This window comes from Microcaecilia unicolor, chromosome 14, assembly GCF_901765095.1.
Source record: "Microcaecilia unicolor chromosome 14, aMicUni1.1, whole genome shotgun sequence".
In the NCBI taxonomy this organism is placed as follows: domain Eukaryota; kingdom Metazoa; phylum Chordata; class Amphibia; order Gymnophiona; family Siphonopidae; genus Microcaecilia; species Microcaecilia unicolor.
Window position 1 is genome coordinate 4,264,493 of NC_044044.1, and position 22,444 is coordinate 4,286,936.

Consider the following 22,444-nt stretch of genomic DNA (forward strand, 5'->3'; position numbering starts at 1 on the left):
TTGCATCTACTAGTAATATTCACTGCTGGCTTTATTTTAACCAATTCCATGTTTTGCTTCAACTTTAGCAAGCTCAGTTCAGTATCAGCCAGCTAGCAGTATGTTGGGAAAAAAAACAACATTGTTTTTAATAGCACCGAATCTGTACACCTTTACTGAAGGAGATTAATAAAGGATCTGCCTTCAAAGGTTACATCTCCACTTTTTACCGATATTGTAATTTCTTTGATTCATCTTCTTTTCAGTTTCAAACTACTAGCAAAGAGAAAAATAAGAAACAAGTTGTCTCGCTAATTAAGGGGCTTATTTTAGAAACACTAATCACTATAAACTGATTTATATAATCATCTAAATCCCAATTTTGAAACAACAGGATATACTCAACTAAAACTAAAAAAAAACCTTGCATCTGGAAAGAGAGCATTATCTGGTTGCATCCTGGGTGGGATTAGGGCAGCCCTAAAAAATAAACATATACCCCCGATATTCAAAGCAATTGTAGCAGGCAAGAGAAGCTCCTGCCCCCCCCCCCCCCCCTCGCCAAATCACCTGTGACTGCTTAACTCCTAATATTCAACAGCACTAAAATTGGGCAGTGCTGGTGAACATAGGCATCAGAATGGAGGAAGCCATGGGTGCTTTGGCATCCCACAAATTTTCACCTGGACATTCCCCATCTCTCTACTGTCATCACCCCGATGCTGTGCCTCATTAAACCAGCAGAGGGAAAAAAAATACATCCATTGCACTGTGCTACACTGTGTACAAGCATGGCTGCTGACTATGCCCCAGAACAGGAAGTGATTTCAGAGAGGATGAAGTTGGCAGCTGTGCCTGTGCATAGTGTGGCACTACACAATAGAACTTTATTTTTGTTACATTTGTACCCTGCACTTTCCCACTCATGGCAGGCTCAATGTGGCTTACATATTGTATACTTATTTGTACCTGGGGCAATGGAGGGTTAAGTGACTAACCCAGGGTCACAAGGCCTGAAGTGGGAACTGAACTCAGTTCCTCAGGACCAAAGTCCACCATCCTAACCACTAGGCCACTCCTCCACCTTTTCTGTAGTAGCTGTAGGAACAAGAGCAACTTTATTTCCATATTAATGACAAATTAGTTCTCAATACTATATGTCAATTACAATACTCTTACAACAAATTAGTTAGTGAACAAGCCAATCAAGAAATCTTTATCTCAAAATCCAAATACTACTCTGAAGGCAACCAAAGTAGATGTATTTTGTTGCCACTGCTGGTTTAAAGAAGCAGTGGCAGGGGTGGCAGTGGGAAGGCAGAGACAGAGAGGAGACAGACAATGGATGGAAGGTTGTGGGAGAGAGTGGGCAGGTGCTGGATATAAGAAGGAGGGGAAGATACTCGATGGAAGGGAGAGAAACGGGACAAATGCTGGATGGGGAGAGGGAAGACATTGATGGAAGATGGAAGAGAGGGCAGATGCTGAATGGAAGGGAGAAGAAAGAAAACAGATGATGGAGGGGGAGAGAGAAGATGATGGATGGAAGGGAAGAGAAAGAACAGACACTAGATGGTAGGTGGGTAGAGAGCAGGCAGGTGCTGAATGAAGGGAGAAGGAAGGCACTGGATGGAAAATGAGAGGGAAGACACTGAATGGAAGGGGGAATAAGAACAAATGCTGGAGGGAGAGAAAGAAGACAGTGGATGGAAGGTGGAGAGAAAGAATGCACACCTGGATAGAAGGGGGAGAGAAAGAGAGCAAATGCTGAATGGAAGGTGGAAGAAAGAGGACAGATGCTAGAAGGGCAGATGATGGAAGGGGAGAAAGGGGGCAAATGCTAGATGTAGAGAGAAATAAGACACTGTACTGAAGATAGAAAAGTTAAAGGGCAGACCCTGAATTTATTTATTTATTTGTAGCATTTGTATCCCACATTTTCCCACCTATTTGCAGGCTCAATGTGGCTTACATTTGCCGTAATGGCGGTTGCCATTTCCGGATAATAGAATTACAAACTGTGTTGCTTTAAGGTGCATACATACATGGTAACATACATGGAACATAACATATATGGAGCAAATCATGGATGGGGAAGAAATAATTGATGCTGGAGGGAGAGAGAGAAGACACAGAATGGAAGGGGAAGAGAAAGAGAGCAGACACTGGATGAAAGGGGGAGTAGGGGACAGATGCTGGATGGAAGACAGAAGAGAGAGAGAGAAAGAGCAGACACTGAAAGGAAGGGGAAAGAGAAAGAAGGAAGCTGCTGCATAGAAGGAGGGTAAGGAAGAGGGCAGAAGCTAGAAAGAAGGAGGGATAGCAAGAGCACAAAAGCTAGATAGAAGGAGAGAGAGAGAGAAAGAGGAGGACAGATGCTGGATGGAAGAGGGAGAGAGGGCAAATGCTAGATGCAAGGGGAAGAGAAAGAATGAAGCTGCTAGGGGAAAAGAGAACAGAAAATGGAAGAGGCACAGAGAAAGGGCAGATACTGGATGGAAAAGAGGGCAAGAAAAAGGGCAGATGCTGAATGGAGGAGGGGAAATAAGATGCTGGATGGGAGGGAGGAAGGAAAAGGTTAGAGTTATTAAGAGACTAGGGACTAAAAAGAAGTGGAATAGGAGAGCTGGGGTTAGGGAGATACAAAGCTGTAGGTAGACAGTAAAAAAAAAAAAGAGAAATTGAAACTAGATAGTAATAAAGAATTAAGCCTGGACAGAGAGACAGAAGAATAAATGGAAGAAAGCTGGAAGGAAAAGGAGAGAAAAGTAATAAAATGGACTGGAAATCAAGATGGAAGAAAAGACAAGGAAAGCAGAAACTAGAGACTGGGAGCAACAGAATTAGAAAAAGTAAGGGGCTCATTACAGAGTGATGGTAAACCCAATGCGGGATTAACCACACACTAATCTGGGACTTCCGCCGGCCCAACATGGCCACCAGTGGTAGTTCCAGCCCCAGTGTGCACCATTTGCTGCACTAGGGGAAATGGCTAGCTATTTTCTATAATCTGGCAGTAAATAGGCAGCGACACGTGCTACCTGGTTACCACCATCTCAATGGGTGGCATTAAATGCTCCCTCCTGCACGGCCACATGGTGGATGAAATCTACCATGTGGCCATAACATTTTCTTTTTTTTTTTATTTTAACCCGCTGTGGTAAAAAGGGCCACAATGTGCGGCAAAAATCGCCCCCCCCACCATTAGCACAGGGTCCTTTTTACCGTAGCTTGGTAAAAGGATCCCGAATGACCAGACAACCAAGGTAGAAAAAAAACAATTTTATTTTTACTTTAGAATAAAGTAGCATGGTAGTTGTTTTAGTAGATATTAATAAATAGAAATAGAAAATTGAAATAAGGTGACATCTATTCATTGGAGTAATTTTAATACATTTTTAACTAACGTTTGGAGATAAAAAAAAAAACTTCCTTCCTCAGGTCATTTCAGGACACCATAACAGAAGTATACAGTCCTGACCTAAGAAAAGTTATTTTGGCTCCTGAAAGCTAAATAAAAAAAATCTAATAAGTTCAATAAAATGGTATCCTTATATTTTCCATTTAATTGTATTTGTTAATCCGGGCTAAAGGCCTACCTGTTTGATGCTGCTTTCGACTCCTGACATCACTTTTATCTTATCCTTGTGTCCTTCTGTTTGTCCTTCCCTTATCCTTATTGATCCTGTCTGTTTGTCCTGATTTAGATTGTAAGCTCTTTTGAGCAGGGACTGTCTTTCTTCATGTTCAATTGTAAAGCGCTGCGTATGACTGGTAACGCTATAGAAGTGATTTATAGTAGTAGTAGTAGTGATGTATTGATGGCATTATATTATCTGCAATCTTTATATTTTGCAAAGAACAGATGGAGATGCATCACTGTTTCTCTTTCACTGGTGTTAAATGTATGCAGAGTTTGGCTTCTTGGGAGTTCAGTTTAATTTTTGTCCACGCATTTCTATTTTTAGTTTGTGATTACTTATTATTATTTTTTTTTTGTTACATTTGTACCCCACGCTTTCCCACTCATAGCAGGCTCAATGCAGCTTAAATGGGGCAATGGAGGGTTAAGTGACTTGCCCAGAGTCACAAGGAGCTGCCTGTGCCTGAAGTGGGGATCGAACTCAGTTCCTCAGGACCAAAGTCCACCACCCTAACCAGTAGGCCACTCCTCCACTGTTGCTATTATTTGAGATTCTACATGGAATGTTGCTATTCCACTAGCAACATTCCATGTAGAAGTTGACCCTTGCAGATCACCAATGTTGCCGCGCAGGTTTCTGCTTCTGTGAGTCTGACGTCCTGCACGTACGTGCAGGACGTCAGACTCACAGAAACAGAAGCCTGCGTAGCCTTCTACATGGAATGTTTAGTGGAATAGCAACATTCCATGTAGAATCTCCAGTGGAATAGCAACATTCCATGTAGAATCTCCAATAGTAGCAACATTCCATGTAGAATCTCCAATAGTATCTATTTTATTTTTGTTACATTTGTATCCCGCTCTTTCCCACTCATGGCAGGCTCAACGCGGCTTGCATGGGGCAATGGAGGGTTAAGTGACTTGCCCAGAGTCACAAGGAGCTGCCTGTGCCTGAAGTGGGAATCAAACTCAGTTACTCAGTTCCCCAGGACCAAAGTCCACCACCCTAACCACTAGGCCACTATTATATACTGGGTGAGGGCTATCTGTGTTTGCATGTGTGAAAGAGACATGGTTTTCGGTTATCATTTACTGTCATCTATGCATCTATATTTAGATGCACCCACTTACCCCATGTCAGTGGTAGGTGTAAATGTTCATGCCTAAATGTGGCACTTTAGCACGTAACTTACATTATTCTGTAAATGTTTGACCTGCTCATGCCTTGATCCTTCGAACGTTTGTTACATTTTAGTACTTTGCAAGTTGTGCATGTAAATTATATAAGGCTGTTTAATGCTCAACTACATTGCATGCATAGGTGTGTATCATATGCTTGTAAGGGCGAGCACTCTATTACCTATGCAGGGATTAATTTGGGTACCAAGTCATAAAATGCAGGTGTTAATTTTTTCTGTATGACATTTCATTACATTATCTGGTTGATTCACTGTAAAAATTGTGTGATTTGTAGAAAATCTCCAAAGCAGGAGTTAAGACCTCTGACCTTTGTCATTCTAGATCAGTTATGGATTTACAGAAGCATCACTGAATGGCCACATTGAGTTCCCATTCTTCTATCACACTTTTCCAAATGATTATTCTCAATACCATGGTATGATTCAGCTTCTGAAACTCTTTGGATGGAACTGGGTGGGGATTCTCACCTCCAATGACAAGAATGATAAAATGCACAGTGAGAGACTGAAGAGGGCAATTATCTGGAGTGGAAGCTGTGTAGAGTTTGTGGAAACAATGCCAAACTTTATTCCAATTGTACCAAAAATGTTAAAAAAAGTATTGGATAAGATTTCTGACAGGATTAAAAATTCAAAAGCCAACGTGATTATTATTCATAGTACCAGTAGTGCAATTAAAATTCTTCTGTGTTCTTCTGCCTTCAAAATTACTGACAGCAAACTGTTGATCTTCTCTGTGGAGTCGTCATCCGTTCTGAAGATACATACCCTCAATAGCTCTTTCTGTATTACAGCCAATCGTTCCCTAATGTTTACCATCCCTGCAAGAGACATTCCAGGTTTCAAACATTTCCTCCAAAATCTCACCCCTTACACATTCTCGGAGCCATCTCTCTTACAGTCTACCTGGAGAGCTGCCTTTGATTGTGAGTTGCCCTATAAACATGCATTTAGGAATAAGAACAATTGCACAGGACAGGAGACACTGTCTAACCTACCTCCATCAAAGTTTTATATGGATCATTTCCAGTTTTCTTATAATCTTTATAACATGGTCTATGCCCTGGCTCATGCTTTACACAACATGTACACAACCAAGTCCCAATTTGGGGAGAGTCTTAACATGGAATTTCAGCCATGGCAGGTAAACCCTCCAAGTTCATTTTTCTAGCAAGTATAATGTTCTTTTTCTTTACAGTAAAATTTATTGTTACTAAATATTGTGGATTATTGATGTACATAATATAAAACAACAAACACTATATTAATCGAAATCTCTGAGGAAAATTGCATACAAGAATCTTTCTAACTGTTGTAGAATGGACTAAAATCAATAGTAGGAAAACTGCAAAAATTCCTATTGGATAGAGGGGAAACCCTACGTAGCCTGGAACTATGTTTCTGTTGACTTTCTCCACATTGGGGTAGGGGTCTGGGGCTATGAGGTCTTGGCCTAAATGTCTAACAGCCCAATGCACAATGGTAGCCATACAATACAGCTGCCTTAGTAAAATTTACCTAGTTGTAAACAGTGACCAGTGCACAAAGGGGATTCTATGCAAATGAGATGCATAGATTCCCATTCATACATTGGTCACTGTTCACGACTTGAAGCTATCAAATGCATTAGACAGCTTGCACGAATACCCCTGGTGGTACAGTGGACTGCCTCCTGACCCCCCAACCCTCTACTTCTCTGACTAAATTCTCTGGTGGTCCAGTGGACTCCACCCTCTGGGCTTCACGATCCCTACCTGCACCCCTTGCCAAAACTTTCTTGTGGTCCAGTGGACCCTGTACCTGCCTCATGCCTCCCAACCTCCCTGTATCCTTTGACAAAATTTCCTGGTGGCTGGGTAGACCCTGGATCTCATCACCCCCCTCCTCCAAATAACCTATTGGTGGTCCAGCAGACTGTACTCTCCTGCACCATGGCAAATTACTCTGGTTGTCTAGTGATCCCCTCTATTCACTGGTACCTTTAAAATGTTGTGCAGGAGGGCAGTAGCAACACATCCTCCCTCCTGCCTTGGGCCCTGCTGCTTTCAAAATGGTGGTACCACCTCCTGCCTGGTGCATTCTGGGATGCACCAGGTGGAGCTAAACACCATATAAGGAGAAAAACTTCTACTATGGTATTTAGCCCCACCTGGTGCATCACAGAATATACCGGGCAGGGGCTGGGTGATTCCAGTTTGAAAGTGGTGGGGCCCAAGGCATGAGGGAGAAGGTGTTGCTCCTGCCCTCTTGCCCCAACTTTTTTATGGTACCCAAGAGGGGAGGGGGGTCATTGGACCACTAGGGTCATTTGCCAGGGTGCCCTAGGTGTGGTCCATTGAACAACCAATGGAGTTTTTTAGAGGTGTCAGGGTGTGTGTGTGGGGGGGGGGGGGGGGGGGAGGAGTCAGGAGATCCAGAGAGGGTTCAGGGTCTACTGAACCACCAGATTTTTATCAGGTGTGCATGGGGTCAGGAGGCACAGGGGGGGGGGGGGTCCAGGGTCCACTGGACCATCAGGGAATTTGTCGGGGGTGTGGTGTGGGAGAAGGTCAGGAGGTACAAGGTTCAGGGTCCATTGGACCACCAGGGAATTTTGTCAGGGGTGCAGGGGGGTTTGGAGTTCACCAGATCACCAGGGAATTGCTTGAATGGGGTCATGCGGGGGTGGCGGGATATTTGAAGCACAAGCAGCTGCTTGCTTGTGCTTTCCTCCTTTCCAACACCTCCAGAGGAGCCGTAAAATTTTCTCACTAGAGGTAGGTACTCTGGAGTTGTGCATCCCCCAGAATGCTAAAGCAGCATGCAACTTGAGGTTAGTCTGTGAATGTGCATTAGTTGTAAAATGACAAGGAAATTATCAACATTTCCCTTGTCTTCTCATGCCATTTTAAATCTTAAATAACAAGAAAACCATATCAACTGATACTCAGAAGAAGAGGTTCCTGCCCAGTTATACCCTTCTGAGCATCCCAGCACATGATATTCAGCAGTACTTAACCCATAGGCGGTCAGTGGCCCAACTGTTTGGGTAGACTAAAGAGGGCGGGGTTAGGGATGGGGCCAAGGGTGGGGCTTACATCCATAATTACCTTATTTACTTGTGCATCGCCATAAATCTACTCTAGGGGAGAGAAGGGCGTCCCATCCCAAATGTGAAAAGTTACAAGTACCACTCTAATTAGTGAGATTGAAGGATTGCAAGTGAAAGTTTTCTTGCAGTGTATTCAGTATATAAATTTGTCATGATGAAGAAGAGACTGAGTCCCAAGGAAGGGCTGCAGGTTATTGACAAGTAATGCTTCTATGTGCATCTAAAAATGAATTTATATATATCATAAATGACATATCATATTTTAAACTCAATTCAACACCAGATCCTCCAAAATATTCTAAAACCAAACCATGTCTGGTGTTATGACAAACTAAAATTAAAGTGTTGATGTTTGTCACCTCAATAAGGCCAACAATCCCTCAACTGCAAAACACTATGTACAAACTTGTGCAAAAACATACAGAGAACCTTACTGTACTATAAATATTACACTGGGCAGATCCTAATACACCAATATACCACCCATATGGACAACATTACAGACCGTCAACAATATGAAACAAGGGATCACATCACAATTCTCAAGTACAGCCACAATGAACTCCTTTTATTAACAACCAGATAGAGATAAGTGTTTTCAAATTTCAATTTTGGCACAGTATAAGTCATCACAAACAAAATATAAAAAACCAATGGACTGCATTAGGGGCTTATAGCCCATTTAGTTATGTTTAAACAAAAGAGATCTGCATGAAACAAAATATTTATTTTTTATTTTGACTTATAATATAAAACTAAACCTGCCTCAGAGTCAGCACCTCTCCTCCTAAAATCCAATGTATGTGCGGTGTGCCACAATTTCCTTCTGAATTTAGTAGGTGTGGGAAAGTATTACAGCCACTCTTAGCGAGGCTTCCCTACTGATAGTGATGTTATGGGTTCCGCCCGCACATTCCCTGCTTTTGCGGAACAAGAAGTTGCGTGATGCATCAAATGACAGGAGCCCTGATAGGGAAGGCTGAGGCGCAGGCACTGAAGCAGATGAGATTGCTAATCGAATCAATCGCTACAGTATCACTACTGGTAGCGTAGTGATTAATGGAGCAGTGGAGCACTCAGCAGGACTCGATGCCAGCCCTGAAGTGAGAGTCGTGTGGCCTGAACGGGGGAGAGAAAGAGCGAGGAGAAACCACGTGGGTGCTGCAAAAAAGAAAGAGGACCGGCTGGGTAGACGTGGAAGGGCATATTCGAACAGGGTGCCCAAGTTTTCTTGGGGCTGTCCTCGCATGACGGCTCCGTGAAGGGGCGGGGAAACCTGTATTATCGAAACAAGATGGGCGTCCATCTTTTGTTTCGATAATATGGTTGGGGACGCCCAAATCACAACATTTAGGTCAACCTTAGAGATGGTGTACAGTTGTGGGTAGTGGGTTTTGGGGGGCTTGGCACCCAAGGTAAGGGAGCTATGCACCTGGGAGCAATTTCTGAACTTCACTGCAGTGCCCCCTAGGGTGCACAGTTGATGTCTTGGCATGTGAGGGGGACCAGTGCACTACGAATGCTGGCTCCTCCCATGACCAAAGGGCTTGGATTTGGTCATATCTGATGTGGGCGTCCTCGGTTTCCATTATCTCCGAAAACCGGGGACGACCATCTCTAAGGACGACCATCTCTAAGGTCCACCTAAATGTGGAGATTTGGGCGTCCCCAACCGTATTATTGAAACAAATGATGGACACCCATCTTGTTTCGATAATACGGGTTTCCCTGCCCCTTCGCTGGGACGGGCGCCCCGTTCGATTATGCCCCTCCATGTCTTCTTTGACCTCTTGCTTTAAAGGTCATGTCCTGTTCATAAGAGTAATTCTGCAATTCCTAACTACTTTGATAAAACAGAGCTACCTTGGGACTGTAGAGATTGTTGCCTTTTTTTTAACCCATCTTTTCACTGCCTTGCTCAGTGATTATTATCTTTGGGGGTTGATACTATGTTGCCGCACATCTTAGTTTCAACAGCCAGTGTTTTATATATACCCATAAAATTATTGGTTATATTTATGTCTGTATGTAATAAGTTTATATAAGTTTATATATAAAAGTTAAGGCAAGGCATAATATATCCTCTGTGTTTTCTCCCTTCTTTTTTTACAGCGCTGTTTAAATTTTAGAGAGGCATGTCACACTGATTCAGTCTATCTGTTAATGACTTGATTATCACCATTTCTTTTCAAGCTCACCTTTGAGCATCATGCTAAATCTCCATAACAAGCATGCTTAATGACTCACAGCAATTGTATGCTTTGATATAGCTAATTGTTTTGGTTTTTGTTTTTGGTTTGGTGTGTCTCTATCATCTCTATCACTGCATTTATCATTTATTGTTTTTTAGTTTGTCAAATGTTTGCATCGTTATTATATGAAGATTTCCCATTTCCATTCATTTTAACCTCCTACCTGCTTTGATGCATGACTTTGTCTAGATATAACAATTTTCTGTAGAATTCTTAACATGAATATATTTTCTTTCTTTTTTCCTAATTTACCTCCATTTCATGTTTAATAAGAACTTGTATTCCTTGTTTGATTATGCCTAATTGATATAATAACACTATAAGATTCTGTTACTTGCATACTTACTCACATATTACTACACCTTGCTTTTAGACCGTTTCCAATGTTCCTAATGTATTCAGTAATATATAAGTCATTTTTTAAAAATTGATTCATTGATTCAGGAATTTTGAAAGGACACTTTTGTTTTAGATATGTTCACCTTCAAATCTTGCAGTTATTGTTATGCTACACAATTGATTACTCTATGCCAAAATCTCCACTGAGGATTTTCTTAATGGACAAATGTTAATGCATTTTATTTTTAACATGAAGGAATCCTCTCTCTTGCATTTAATATTATTACTTCCCATTGCACTTGCTAATCCTACATTTTCCTCAAACTAATAGTTGAGAACTCTTACTCCTCTCTCATTTTTCCATCCTTGCATATTATATTTAACTGTAACATAGATTACAGAATCCCTCAAATATCCTCAATTCTTAGGAGGAATTGATCCATGCTGGAATCCCCTGTCACAGTCACTGGTTGTATTATACTTTTTTTCACATGTTTATTGAGCTTTTTTTGCTCTTTATGTCGTTCATTGTTAATACATATCAGAGGCACACATTTCTAACATCATATTTACTGTATTCAATCAATCTGTGGTATCTGTTCCTATATTACAACACTTATTTCAGCTCTCCTCATCATAGTGGCTAATACCCACTTGCCTAATGCACTAACATTAGTTTCCTGGAACATAAATGGTTTAAAACATCCAATTAAGCGGAAAAAATATTCACTCACCTTAAAAAATTAAAGCCTTCAATAATTTTCCTACAAGAAACACACATCCTTAATGTAGCCAACTTCAAATCTACCTTTCCCTGGATATCTCACATTATAGATGCTCCCTCAGTTGGTCGTAAACAGGTTTTCATAAAGACCTAAATATTACAATAACAGAACATATTAGTGATCCAGAGGGAAGATGGATAATTGCCAAAATCACAATATCCAATGAACAACTCATCTTAATGAATTAATATGTCCCTAACTGTGACTCTCCAGAATTCTTTATTTCCCTTTTCCAGATAATAGCCTCTTTTATCCCTCTACCTATTTACATCGCTGGGGACTTTAATCTTCCTCTAGATATCTGGATGGACAAACACACCTTATGTCTTAGAATCATTCCCAAAGCTAATATTACTCAATACCATTTAGTCGACACCTGGAGAATTAGCCACCCAACTACCAAAGATTACACTCATTTTTCTTCTCCCCACTCTAGTTTCTCACGTATAGATTACTTTTTGATTTCTGCTTCTCAAATATCATCAGTTTGTGAGACCACAATTCAACCAATTGTCATATCTGACCATACTCCTATAACACTCTCATTCATTAATCCTACTCAAAACTCATTTAAATCTCCCATTTGGAAACTTAACTTGAAATTATTAGATGATGAGGAAGGTCAAAAGCGACTAAGAAATTTTATTCTTGAATTTTTCCAATTTAATCTCTCTGATGATATTTCATCTCTGACAATATGGGAGGCTTTCAAAGCTTCACTTAGAGGTGAACTCGTATCCATTTGCTCATACAAAAGAAAAGAAGAACTCAGCAAACTCGCAGACTTAGAGAATAAATTTAAGGAACAAGAACAACTTTATTTCCATACTAATGACAAATTAGTTCTCAATACTATATGTCAATAAAATTCTCTTACAACAAATTAGTTACTGAACAAAAAATCAAGAAATCTTTATCTCAAAATCCAAATACTACTCTGAAGGCAACCAAAGTAGTAAATTACTAGCAAATTATTTAAAATGGAAAAAAAAAATAAAATTCAAATACCTTCATTAAAAAATACAAACAACAATATCATTACCTCATCATCTGATATATTAAAATCCTTTCACAAATTTTATTCCTCTCTTTATCAATCAGATGTTAGTGGAGACCTTTCTGATATAAATAACTTTCTCTTGTCCCCAATGGACTGCATCTGACAATGAAAGTCTTACGAAGAATATTGAGCTGGATGACATTACACAAGCTCTCAGAGATTTACCTTCAAATAAAGCTCCAGTTTCTGATGGTATTCCTGTAGAATTTTACAAAGCCTACATACCCCTTCTTAACCCTTTTCTCAGCACTTTATTTAATTTTCTTTTTCCAGCCACAGTAGCTAATAGTCGCTTCTTTGAAGTAATAATCACAGTTATTCCCAAACCAAATAAAGACTCACAACTAGTTCAAAACTACAGGCCTATTTCCCTCTTGAATACCGATTACAAGATTTATGCAAAAATCCTTGCTAATAATAAAAAAGATTATCAGTAAAATCATATCCCCTGACCAAGTAGGATTTATGCCTGGCATACTCATCACAGATAACTCCAGATTTTTTTCCATCTGAATATTGCCAAATCCCTTAAACAACCAGCTCTGGCCCTTGCTCTAGACGCCGAAAAGGCATTCGACAGAGTAGAATGGTCATAACTTTTTCATATTATGAAGTGATTTGGTGCTAGTGCAGCGTTCATAGAGAAAACAAAAGTCTTATATGCTAACCTGATAGCATGCATTATAGCTAACAATCATCTCTCTGATTATATCCACTTAAACAGAGGCACTTGCCAGGGATGCCCTCTCTCTCATTATCTTTTCAATATAGCTCTTGAATCCCTTCTACTCTCAATTAATTCCCAATAAAAAATAACTGGTCTCCAATTTAATTCCTCAATTTATTAAGTATCAGCATATACTGATGATATCTTATTATATATCACTAATCCCAATTCTTCTCTCCCAACTCTTTTCTCATTAATTGAATCTTATTAAAAAATCTCTGGTTATAAATTAAACCAATCTAAAACAGAAGTACTCCCTCTTAATGTGCATGCCACTTCAGACTCCATCCATCCATATAGGTTAATTTGGTTCCCTTTTAAAATTAGATATTTAGGTATTGAACTTAGTAGCACTCTAACTAACGCCTTAAATATCAATAGTGAAAATATTCTAAAATTTCTAAAACATCTAATTGGCACCCCTTACATCTGTCTTGGTGGGGAAGACTAGAAACAATCAAAATGATGGTTTCTCCTAAAATCAATTTCATACTAAGCATGATCCCATGTCTCTTTTACAACTTTTATAAACATATGAGCAAACTCCTTTCTCTCTTCCTTTGGAAATCTAAATCCCCATGCATAGCCATGATAAAGCTTAAAGCTCCAAAAGAGAAACTTGAGTCCTATTCCCTGGCTTTTATTTATATCACAAAGCATTTATAACTCAACAAGGTTGCCATTGGTTCTCCACTCCAACTGAATACTTTTCTTTATGGCTACAATTAGAATCATCCCTCTTTTTTACTATACCCATACATCTACTAACGATCACAATGCTCCATCATTTAAAAGATAATATAATTCTTGTTAACACCAAACTCTGCCTTCAAGAACTTAATCGTACTTTAGACATACCAAAACCTTCCATATCTCTCTATGGTATAACCCTAATATACAAATTAATAACAATGTGTGTCATTGGCCATTATGGTTAAAAAATAAAATATGGTCTCTAAATGATATATTGGATCTCACTCATAAGACCATTTTACCATTCTCTAAACTACAATCAACATTCTCAATAAGCTCAACACAATATTTTTGATGGCTCCAGCTAACACACTGTCTAAATAAATCTAAATTACTAAACAATCTAAGCCTATCCTTACCCTCAATTTATCAATTAACCAATACTCTTTTAAACAATGGACACATTGTCTCATCTATTTACAAATTAATACTCTCGTACAAATATAAAAATAAAATTTCTACTATATCACTATGGGAAACTGACACTAACACAAATATCCCTGACCTTTCCAACACTTCACTATGGTCTTCTCTTCTCAAGCTATTATCTGCAGCCAACTTCTCACCTTCCATGCTCTTTCTCTACCATAGAGCTATCTGGACCCCCAGGAAATTACATAGTGCTTGTTTGGCCTCCTCTAATTTATGTTGGCATTGCCATTCTAATATAGGTACCTTAATTCACATGTCAATCCTTCATTTCTGGACCTTCATTTGGGACAATATCAGTAAGAGTTTCAAACTCAATTACGCAGTATTTATTTATTTATTTATTTATTTATTTATTTATTTCAGATCATTTATACCCCGCCTTTTGCCACATGTTTGCAGCCCCAAAGCGGCTTACAATGAGCTAATAAAATAAATACAATTACAGGTACATTACATTAGTGAGGGGCGGGAAGACAGGGTGAGAAGGGAGAGGGAATGGGAAGGGAGACAAAGATGGACGGCAGGAGGCCAATGGAAAGATGGAGATCCAGGCAGAGGTGATTGACACAGCAAGGCGATCCTCACACGGGAGCTGCAACAGTGCCCTGCTGGAACACATGAAGCACAGAAGAAACAGCAACAGCATGCAGGCATCCACAGCAACGGAGTCAGCTGTGCAGGAATCAAAATGGTGGAACAAACGGTCATCCTCCGCGGCTCCAACCATCGGGCTCTCCAGACCAAGGACCTCCTCTACTGTCCCTCCATCAGGCTGACTGTCTCTATAGTAGTTTTCAAGTCCTATTCTCCTCGTGGCCCTCTCCCTGATAATCAAACCACTTTTTGACATATTAATAACCATTGCACAACAACTCATATTGACCAATTGGAAGAATTCCAAGCTTTTAAATTAACATTTCTGGTGGCAATCAGTCTTATTATATCATAAATAACGAATTAGCTGCCACCACCTTAAATGGGTCTCTTCATAAAAAAACAATTAATTTGGTCCCCTTTAAATGAGTATCTTAAGTCACTTGACTTACATAAATAATATGATTATTCAATTGTTAACAATAAACGTAGATAGCTCTTAATAATATTCATTTATGTTGCTAACATATGCCTCTGATGTGTTTTTGTTTTTGTCCTTGAATTGTATTAATACATTGTTCATGTTTGGTTCTCTCTCTGATATAACTTTTAAACTTTAATAAAATTTCATGGAAAAAAAAACGTTTATATATATTAGTTTGGAAAATGCCTAGGCATTCTTGTTTAGAATAGAATATAAAAGAAATGTGTTTCCACAAGGTGTTGTAAAGGATAATATTAAATGTAATGTAAGTTTTAAAACAGTTTATACAATTTCTGGAGGTGAGATCCATTAATAATTGCAAGTCTGATAGGCACAGTGATGCCCGTGGAGGAGTTGCCTAGTGGTTAGGGTGGTGGACTCTGGTCCTGGGGAACTGAGGAACTGAGTTCAATTCCCACTTCAGGCACAGGCAGCTCCTTGTGACTCTGGGCAAGTCACTTAACCTAACCATTACCCCAGGTACGGATAAGTACCTGTATATAATATGTTAGCCACATTGAGCCTGCCATGAGTGGGAAAGCACGGGGTATTATTATTATTTATTGCATTTGTATCCCACATTTTCCCACCTATTTGCAGGCTCAAAGTGGCTTACATGGTTATGTAGACATTGTCATATCAGGATATCAGATACAGTAGAATTGTGCCTAGTTTAAGTAAGGGGGGATAGAAGAAGGAGGGAGTGATTAGGGTAGTTATAGAGGGTGGGTTTTCATAACTGATTGGGTTGGTAAGGAATTGTAGTGAGGCTGTCGGTTATCAGTTCTCACTGTAGGCTTTGTTAAAGAAGTATGTCTTCAGAGATTTGCGAAAGATAGTTATTTCGTTGATTGTTTTCAAGTCTGTAGGTAGTGCATTCCATAACTGCGTGCTCAAGTAGGAGAAGGTAGTGGCATGCATCGGCTTGTATTTTAGTCCTATACAGCTGGGGAAGTGCAGGTTGAGGTATTTGCGGGATGATCTTGTGGCGTTTCTGGGAGGTAGGTCTACGAGGTTTAGCATGTAGATTGGGGCGTCTGCGTGAATGATTTTGTGTACAATCGTGCAGATCTTGAACGCAATTCGTTCCTTAATTGGGAGCCAGTGAAGTTTCTCTCTTAAGGGTTTTGCACTTTCATATTTAGTTTTTCCAAATATGAGTCTGGCGGCAGTATTCTGGGCAGTTTGGAGTTTTTTGATAGTTTGCTCTTTACAACCAGCGAACAGTGCGTTGCAATAGTCTAGATGACTTATTACCATTGATTGTACCAGGGTGCGGGAAGATGTATCACGGGAAGAACGGTTTTAACTGTTTTGAGTTTCCACATGGAATAGAACATCTTTTTCGTCGTGTTTTTCACGTGGGTATCAAGAGTGAGATTTTGATCAATGGTGACTCCAAGAATTTTCAAGTTTTGTGAGACAGGGAGAGAGCAATATGGTGTGATTATGGTGGAGAAATTTTTTGTATTGTGTTGTGAGGTGAGTACAAGGCATTGTGTTTTTTCTGGGTTGAGTTTTAGTTGGAAAGCATCTGCCCATGTGTGCATTGTGTGAAAGCTTTGGTTGATTTAGTTGGTGATTTCATTTAGATCATGTTTGAACGGGATGTATATAGTGACATCATCTGCATATATGTAAGGGTTGAGGTTTTGGTTAGCTAGAAATTTGGCTAATGGTATCATCATTAGGTTGAATAAGGTTGGTAAAAGGGGGGATCTTTGGGGGACTCCACATTCAGGTGTCCATGTGGGTGATTTGTCCACGTTCATTGTTACTTGGTATGATCTTGTAGTCAGGAATCGTTTGAACCATTTGATAACTGTGCCTCCTACTCCGAAGTATTCTAGTATATGCAATAGTATTTCATGATTAACCATGTCAAAGGCACTGGACATGTCGAATTGTAGAAGGAGTATGTTGTTACCAGTTGCGATTGCCTGCCATGAGTGGGAAAGCGCGGGGTACAAATGTAACAAAAAAAAATCTCTTCTGTGGGTCAGCAGGGGGGAATGGATCTTCCCACTGAGATTTGTTCAATACATCCAAGTAACAGAGTAGAGTGGTTCACAAGGTGGGAGAAATGTAAGCAGTTTTATTAACATCCTTAATTGTACCACCTCATGGCCAATTCCACTCCGTTGCTCTTCAGATTCTACAAAGTGACATAAGTCTGCTTTTGGATGTTTTTCTCACAAAAACATCCAAATCAGTATTTTCAAAACTCATTTTTAGACATTTTTCTTTGAAGTCCATTAGAGGTGCGTCCAAATCTCAAGGGATAGTATCAGGAGTGTGCTCACGGCGGGACTTGGAAGTTTCAGAGACTTAGATGTTTTTCAGCCATAATGGAAGAAAACAAAAATGTTCAGGACTAAAACTTAGACATTTTGAGCTAGACCTGTTTTTCTAACAAATAAGGCACAAAAAGGTGCCCTAAATAACCAGATGACCACTGGAGGGAATCAGGGATGACTTCCCCTTATTCCCCCAGTGGTCACTAACATCCTCCTATCTCCAAAAAATGTGATGAAAAACATTACTTGCCAGCCTCATATGTTATACTCAGGTCCATTAGAACAGCATACGGGTCCCTGGAGTAGTCTAGTGGTGGGTACAGTGCACTGCAGACAGGTGGACCCAGGCTTCTACCTCCCGCTATCTGTTACACTTGTGGAGGAAACTGTGAGCCCTCCAAAGCTCACCAAAAACCCACTGTGCCCACATATAGGTGCCCCCTTCACTCATATTGGCTATGATAGTGGTGTACAGTTGAGGGTAGTGGGTTTTGGGTGGGTTTTGGGGGGCTCAGCGGACAAGGTAAGGAGCAATGGTGAGATGTGTACCTGGGAGCATTTATGAAGTCCACTGCAGTGCCCCCTAGCAGGGCCGCGAAGAGACTGAGCTGGGCCCGGGGCCGCTGCCACTGCAACCCCTCCCCCAATCCCTACCACTGTCGCCTCCCTCTCCTGCTCCCAGGCCACTGGCGTTGAAGTCCCCGGTCTCACCTGCCCACTCTTGGCTCTGTCGATAGCCCCCTCCATCCGCCACCATTACCAGGCCCCCTGCATTCAAATCAGCAGCACCTCACCTCCGTGTGAAGGCAGCAGATCACCTCCCTTCGGGCCTTCCCTCACTGTGTCCTGCCCTCATCACTTCCTGTTTCTGCGAGGGCGGGGCACAGTGAGGGAGGGCCTGAAGGGAGGCTATATGCTGCCTTCACACGGAGGTGAGGTACTGCTGATTTGAATGCAGGGGTCCGGTCATGGTGGTGGATAGAGGGGGGCTATTGACGGAGACGAGGGCGGGCAGGTGAGACCGGGGACTGCAGTGCCGGCGGCCTGGGAGCAGGAAGAGAGAGAGACCCCGGCACCAGGGCCCACTTGGAGGCCCGGGCCCAGGGAATGTTGTCCCCCCAGCACCACCCCCCCCTCAGAGGCCCTGCCTCCTAGGGTGCCCTATTGCTTTCTTGGGATGTCAGGGGGACCAGTGTACAAAAACGCTAGATCCTCCTACATCCCAATGGCTTGATTTTGTGCGTTTTGTAATTGGACAGGTTTTTTTTTTTTCGAAAATGAACCAAAAAATAAAACATCCAAATCACAAAACCTTCTATTTTTGAAAACAAAAGATAGACGTTTTTCTTTTTTGAAAATGGCCTTCTTTCCTATTCAGATTTTGGACGTTTTCTGCAAAATGTCCAAAGTCGGACTTAGACGTCATATCGAAAATGCCCCTCTATGTGCACATAATGAACTTATTTTTACTTGATGTAAATGCAGATGCCTAAATTTTAAGTGGATCAGGTGCAATCTACATCAAAGAGCATAGATTTTAGGAACACCCATGACCCACCCATTCTATTCCCATGACCACAACCCCTTTTCAACTATGCAACTTAGAGTTTAGGCTTATCACGTTATAGAATACACTTAGACAATTGTGCGTGTAAATTCTAATTATTGCCAATTAGTGTCTATAATTGATTTTTAATTGGCAATTATCAGTGCTGATTGGCATGTTAACTAATTCAGTCACGCTATATAGAATCCAGGGGCATATGTAGAATCTGAGGAAATGCACCCTCTTTAAGAAGAAACATGAAAAATTCCAAATAGAAATAACACAAACATTTTCAATGTTCCCATCCCTAGTTTTGGTGTGTGTTGTGGGGGAGCGGTGAGAAGGACTTCAGAATGACTCTGCTGTGGGTTATACAAGTATCTAGGACAGAAGGTAACAAACATGGAAAGGGATGGAACAAGTACAAGTCTGACTCTCACTTGTAGGATAAATTATAAGCGATTTATACCTAAGTAAAAAAGAACAAAATCTAACCATTATTTTCCTTTCTAGTTCAACCAATACCTTAAGGAGGTTCGTTTTAAAGCCCAAGATGGAAATGAGATCTTCTTTGATAACAAAAGACATGCTGCAACTCACTATGACATCATACAATTGCATCTGTTCCCCAATCAGTTGCCCTCTTTAATCCATTGTGGAAGTTTCAACCCCTCAGCTCCCAAGGACAAGCAACTCTTTGTGAACCAAACTGCCATCATATGGAATACTCCCTCTAACCAGGCCTGACACTTTCTAATCTGTTTATAGTAGAGAAAACAGTGTAGAAACAGAGCAGTTTAGAACAAGCAGGGGAAGATAAGGAGTTGTCAAAGTTTGTATTCACATTTTTGATAACTAGAATAAATGTTCCTGTCCTTTGTTGAAAATATTCAGTGGTGGATATTTAGCCTGTGACAAGTAGGCAGTTTTTAGTTGCTCACTGCCATGGGCAGAATTAACCACAGATATTCAATGCTGGGGCAGGTTAGCATGACAACTCATATATTAATAAGGCACCAGCTGATCTTGAAACCAGAACATAGCCTTTCAGCTGTCTAACTTTAACCACTTTCAGTTAACTAATTAGTGGACTGAATATCACTGTTAACCAGTTAAGTACTGGCTCCACCCATGCTCTGATCCCAGACCGCCCTTAACCTAACCAGTTATTGTTTTGGCACTCACTTCCACTATTCAGAAGTGCTGCTAAATATATAGGCATTGTCTGCTCAGCATGGTTTCACTGAGCAGAAGCCTTTCCTGCCTGGTTAAAGCCTTTAGAATATTGACCCCTCAGAATATAAATGTTTAAACTAGTTTTCATGTAGCTGTATTGTGATAGCTCAGAAATGCTCTTTTTACTGGAGAAAATTTAAGCATGTTCTGATTAGAACACTAGAAGGTTTGGAGGCAGGTATAGCAGACAATCACTATTAAAGACACAAGCAATTGCTGTTTAGGACTGTGACTCTATTTCTCTATTTCTTCCTTTCCTCAGATCCCCCTTTCTGTGTGTTCTGAGAGCTGTGTACCTGGATACAGGAAAGTTCTTGTGCGTGAGAAGCCAGTCTGCTGCTTTGACTGTGTCCCTTGTTCTGAAGGGGAATATTCTAACACAACAGGTAGACAAAACACATAATGTTATGTTATAACTGTGGGTGTGGGTGTGTGTTTGGGGGGGGGGGGGCAAACACAGATTAAAACAATCCTCCGCACTGATCAAACCAAAGTCACAGTGAAGGAGACAGAATGGATGATGTCAAAAAGCTTCAACTGGACTCAACATTCTGTCTCCTTCGCTGTGACTTTGTTCTTTATGTTATAACTATGGAACATCTAGTCATCAACTTAATATGGGCACATATGAACATCTGCCCTTACTGCAAACACGGGGCTCCTTTTACAAAGCCATGGTAGTGATTCCCACATGGCAAATGTGATGAAGCCCATAGGAATTAAATGGGCTTTGTTGCATTTGCCATGCTAGGAATCACTACTGCGGCTTTGTAAAGGAAGCCCATAGAAATTACATTGCATACATGTGGCAAGATGCTGAATTGGCAAATGAGCCAATTAGCACAATAATCAAGTGCTAACAATCAACTATTGGTGTTAATTGGCAATGTTTTGGATTCACACATGCATCTTGCTAAGCACTATTCTATACAGATCCGCATACAAATCTTTTAGCACAAAACTGAAAAAGAGGTGGTGGCCATGGCAGGGGCATGGGCGGGTCAGGGCGTTCACTGAAGATCTGTGCAGTGTTACTGAATGTGGAGGATCCATGCCAAACTTGTGTGCCAGGATGTACACTAGATTTAGGTGGTGTAAATCCTCATGACCAAAGTATAGTATCACCCATTATTTCACATATATCATCTTAAACAAAAAACAAAGAAATCAGATCAGTAATTTAAAAAAAAAAAAAGAGAAGTGGTTTATTAACAGTTACACGACATGGCCACTTTTTGCTCACAGGCTTCGTCAGGAGTAAAACTAAAAACAAAACTATATATAAAATACAATTTCAATGATATAATATTAATGATAATGAGCAAAACACATTAAAAAAACATACATTTTAAAAAAGGTTAAAAAAAGAGAAACTACTTAAATATAATGGACATGTATGCGCAGGGTGGTTGCATGTTCATAAGAAGAATGAAACAGTCAAGTTTAATGAATGTTAACATGCATCTGGTCTCATATGAATAATGTCAATCCATTTAAAACACATGGAGGGGCATTTTCGAATGGGGGCACCCATCTCTACGGGTGTCCATCTCTGAAGATGTCCCCATGAAGGGGCGGGGCATCCCGTATTATCGAAACAAGATGGGCGTCCATCTTTCATTTCGATATTACGGTTGGGGATGCCCAAATCTCAACATTTAGGTTGACCTAAGAAATGGTTGACCTAAATGTTGAGATGGTAATCCTTAGAGATGGGCGACCTCGGTTTTCGCCGATAATGGAAACCGAGGGTGCTTGGGGGATCCAAGATGGCCGCACTCTACTGAGACGCTGTGAGTTTCAATCCTATTGTTACACGATGCCAAAACGCAGAGGGAGATTGGTGATCAGGACCTCGCCACTAACTCCCTCCTTAGCTGGTCCACTTGATCGTTTTTTGAGACCGCAGCAGGGAGCTTTACAAAGTAGCGGAATGCAGCCAGTAGGAAGCTCCAGCGTTTTGGGAGAATCGGGCTCCCCTGGCCTTGATGTCACTCTGAGCTCCGCTATACGCACTCCACCTCCCC

At 40.7% G+C, this 22,444-nt stretch overlaps 1 protein-coding gene across 1 annotated transcript in view; it reads left to right on the plus strand.

The window, feature by feature from the left end:
• LOC115458169 (vomeronasal type-2 receptor 26-like) overlaps positions 1–22,444 on the plus strand; it is a 42,927-nt gene that overhangs the window by 5,698 nt on the left and 14,785 nt on the right. The window contains exons 3-5 of the mRNA XM_030188027.1: positions 5,144–5,965; positions 19,695–19,922; positions 20,680–20,803. Of these exons, the coding sequence (XP_030043887.1) occupies positions 5,144–5,965; positions 19,695–19,922; positions 20,680–20,803 (1,174 nt within the window). The remainder of the gene's footprint in view (positions 1–5,143; positions 5,966–19,694; positions 19,923–20,679; positions 20,804–22,444) is intronic.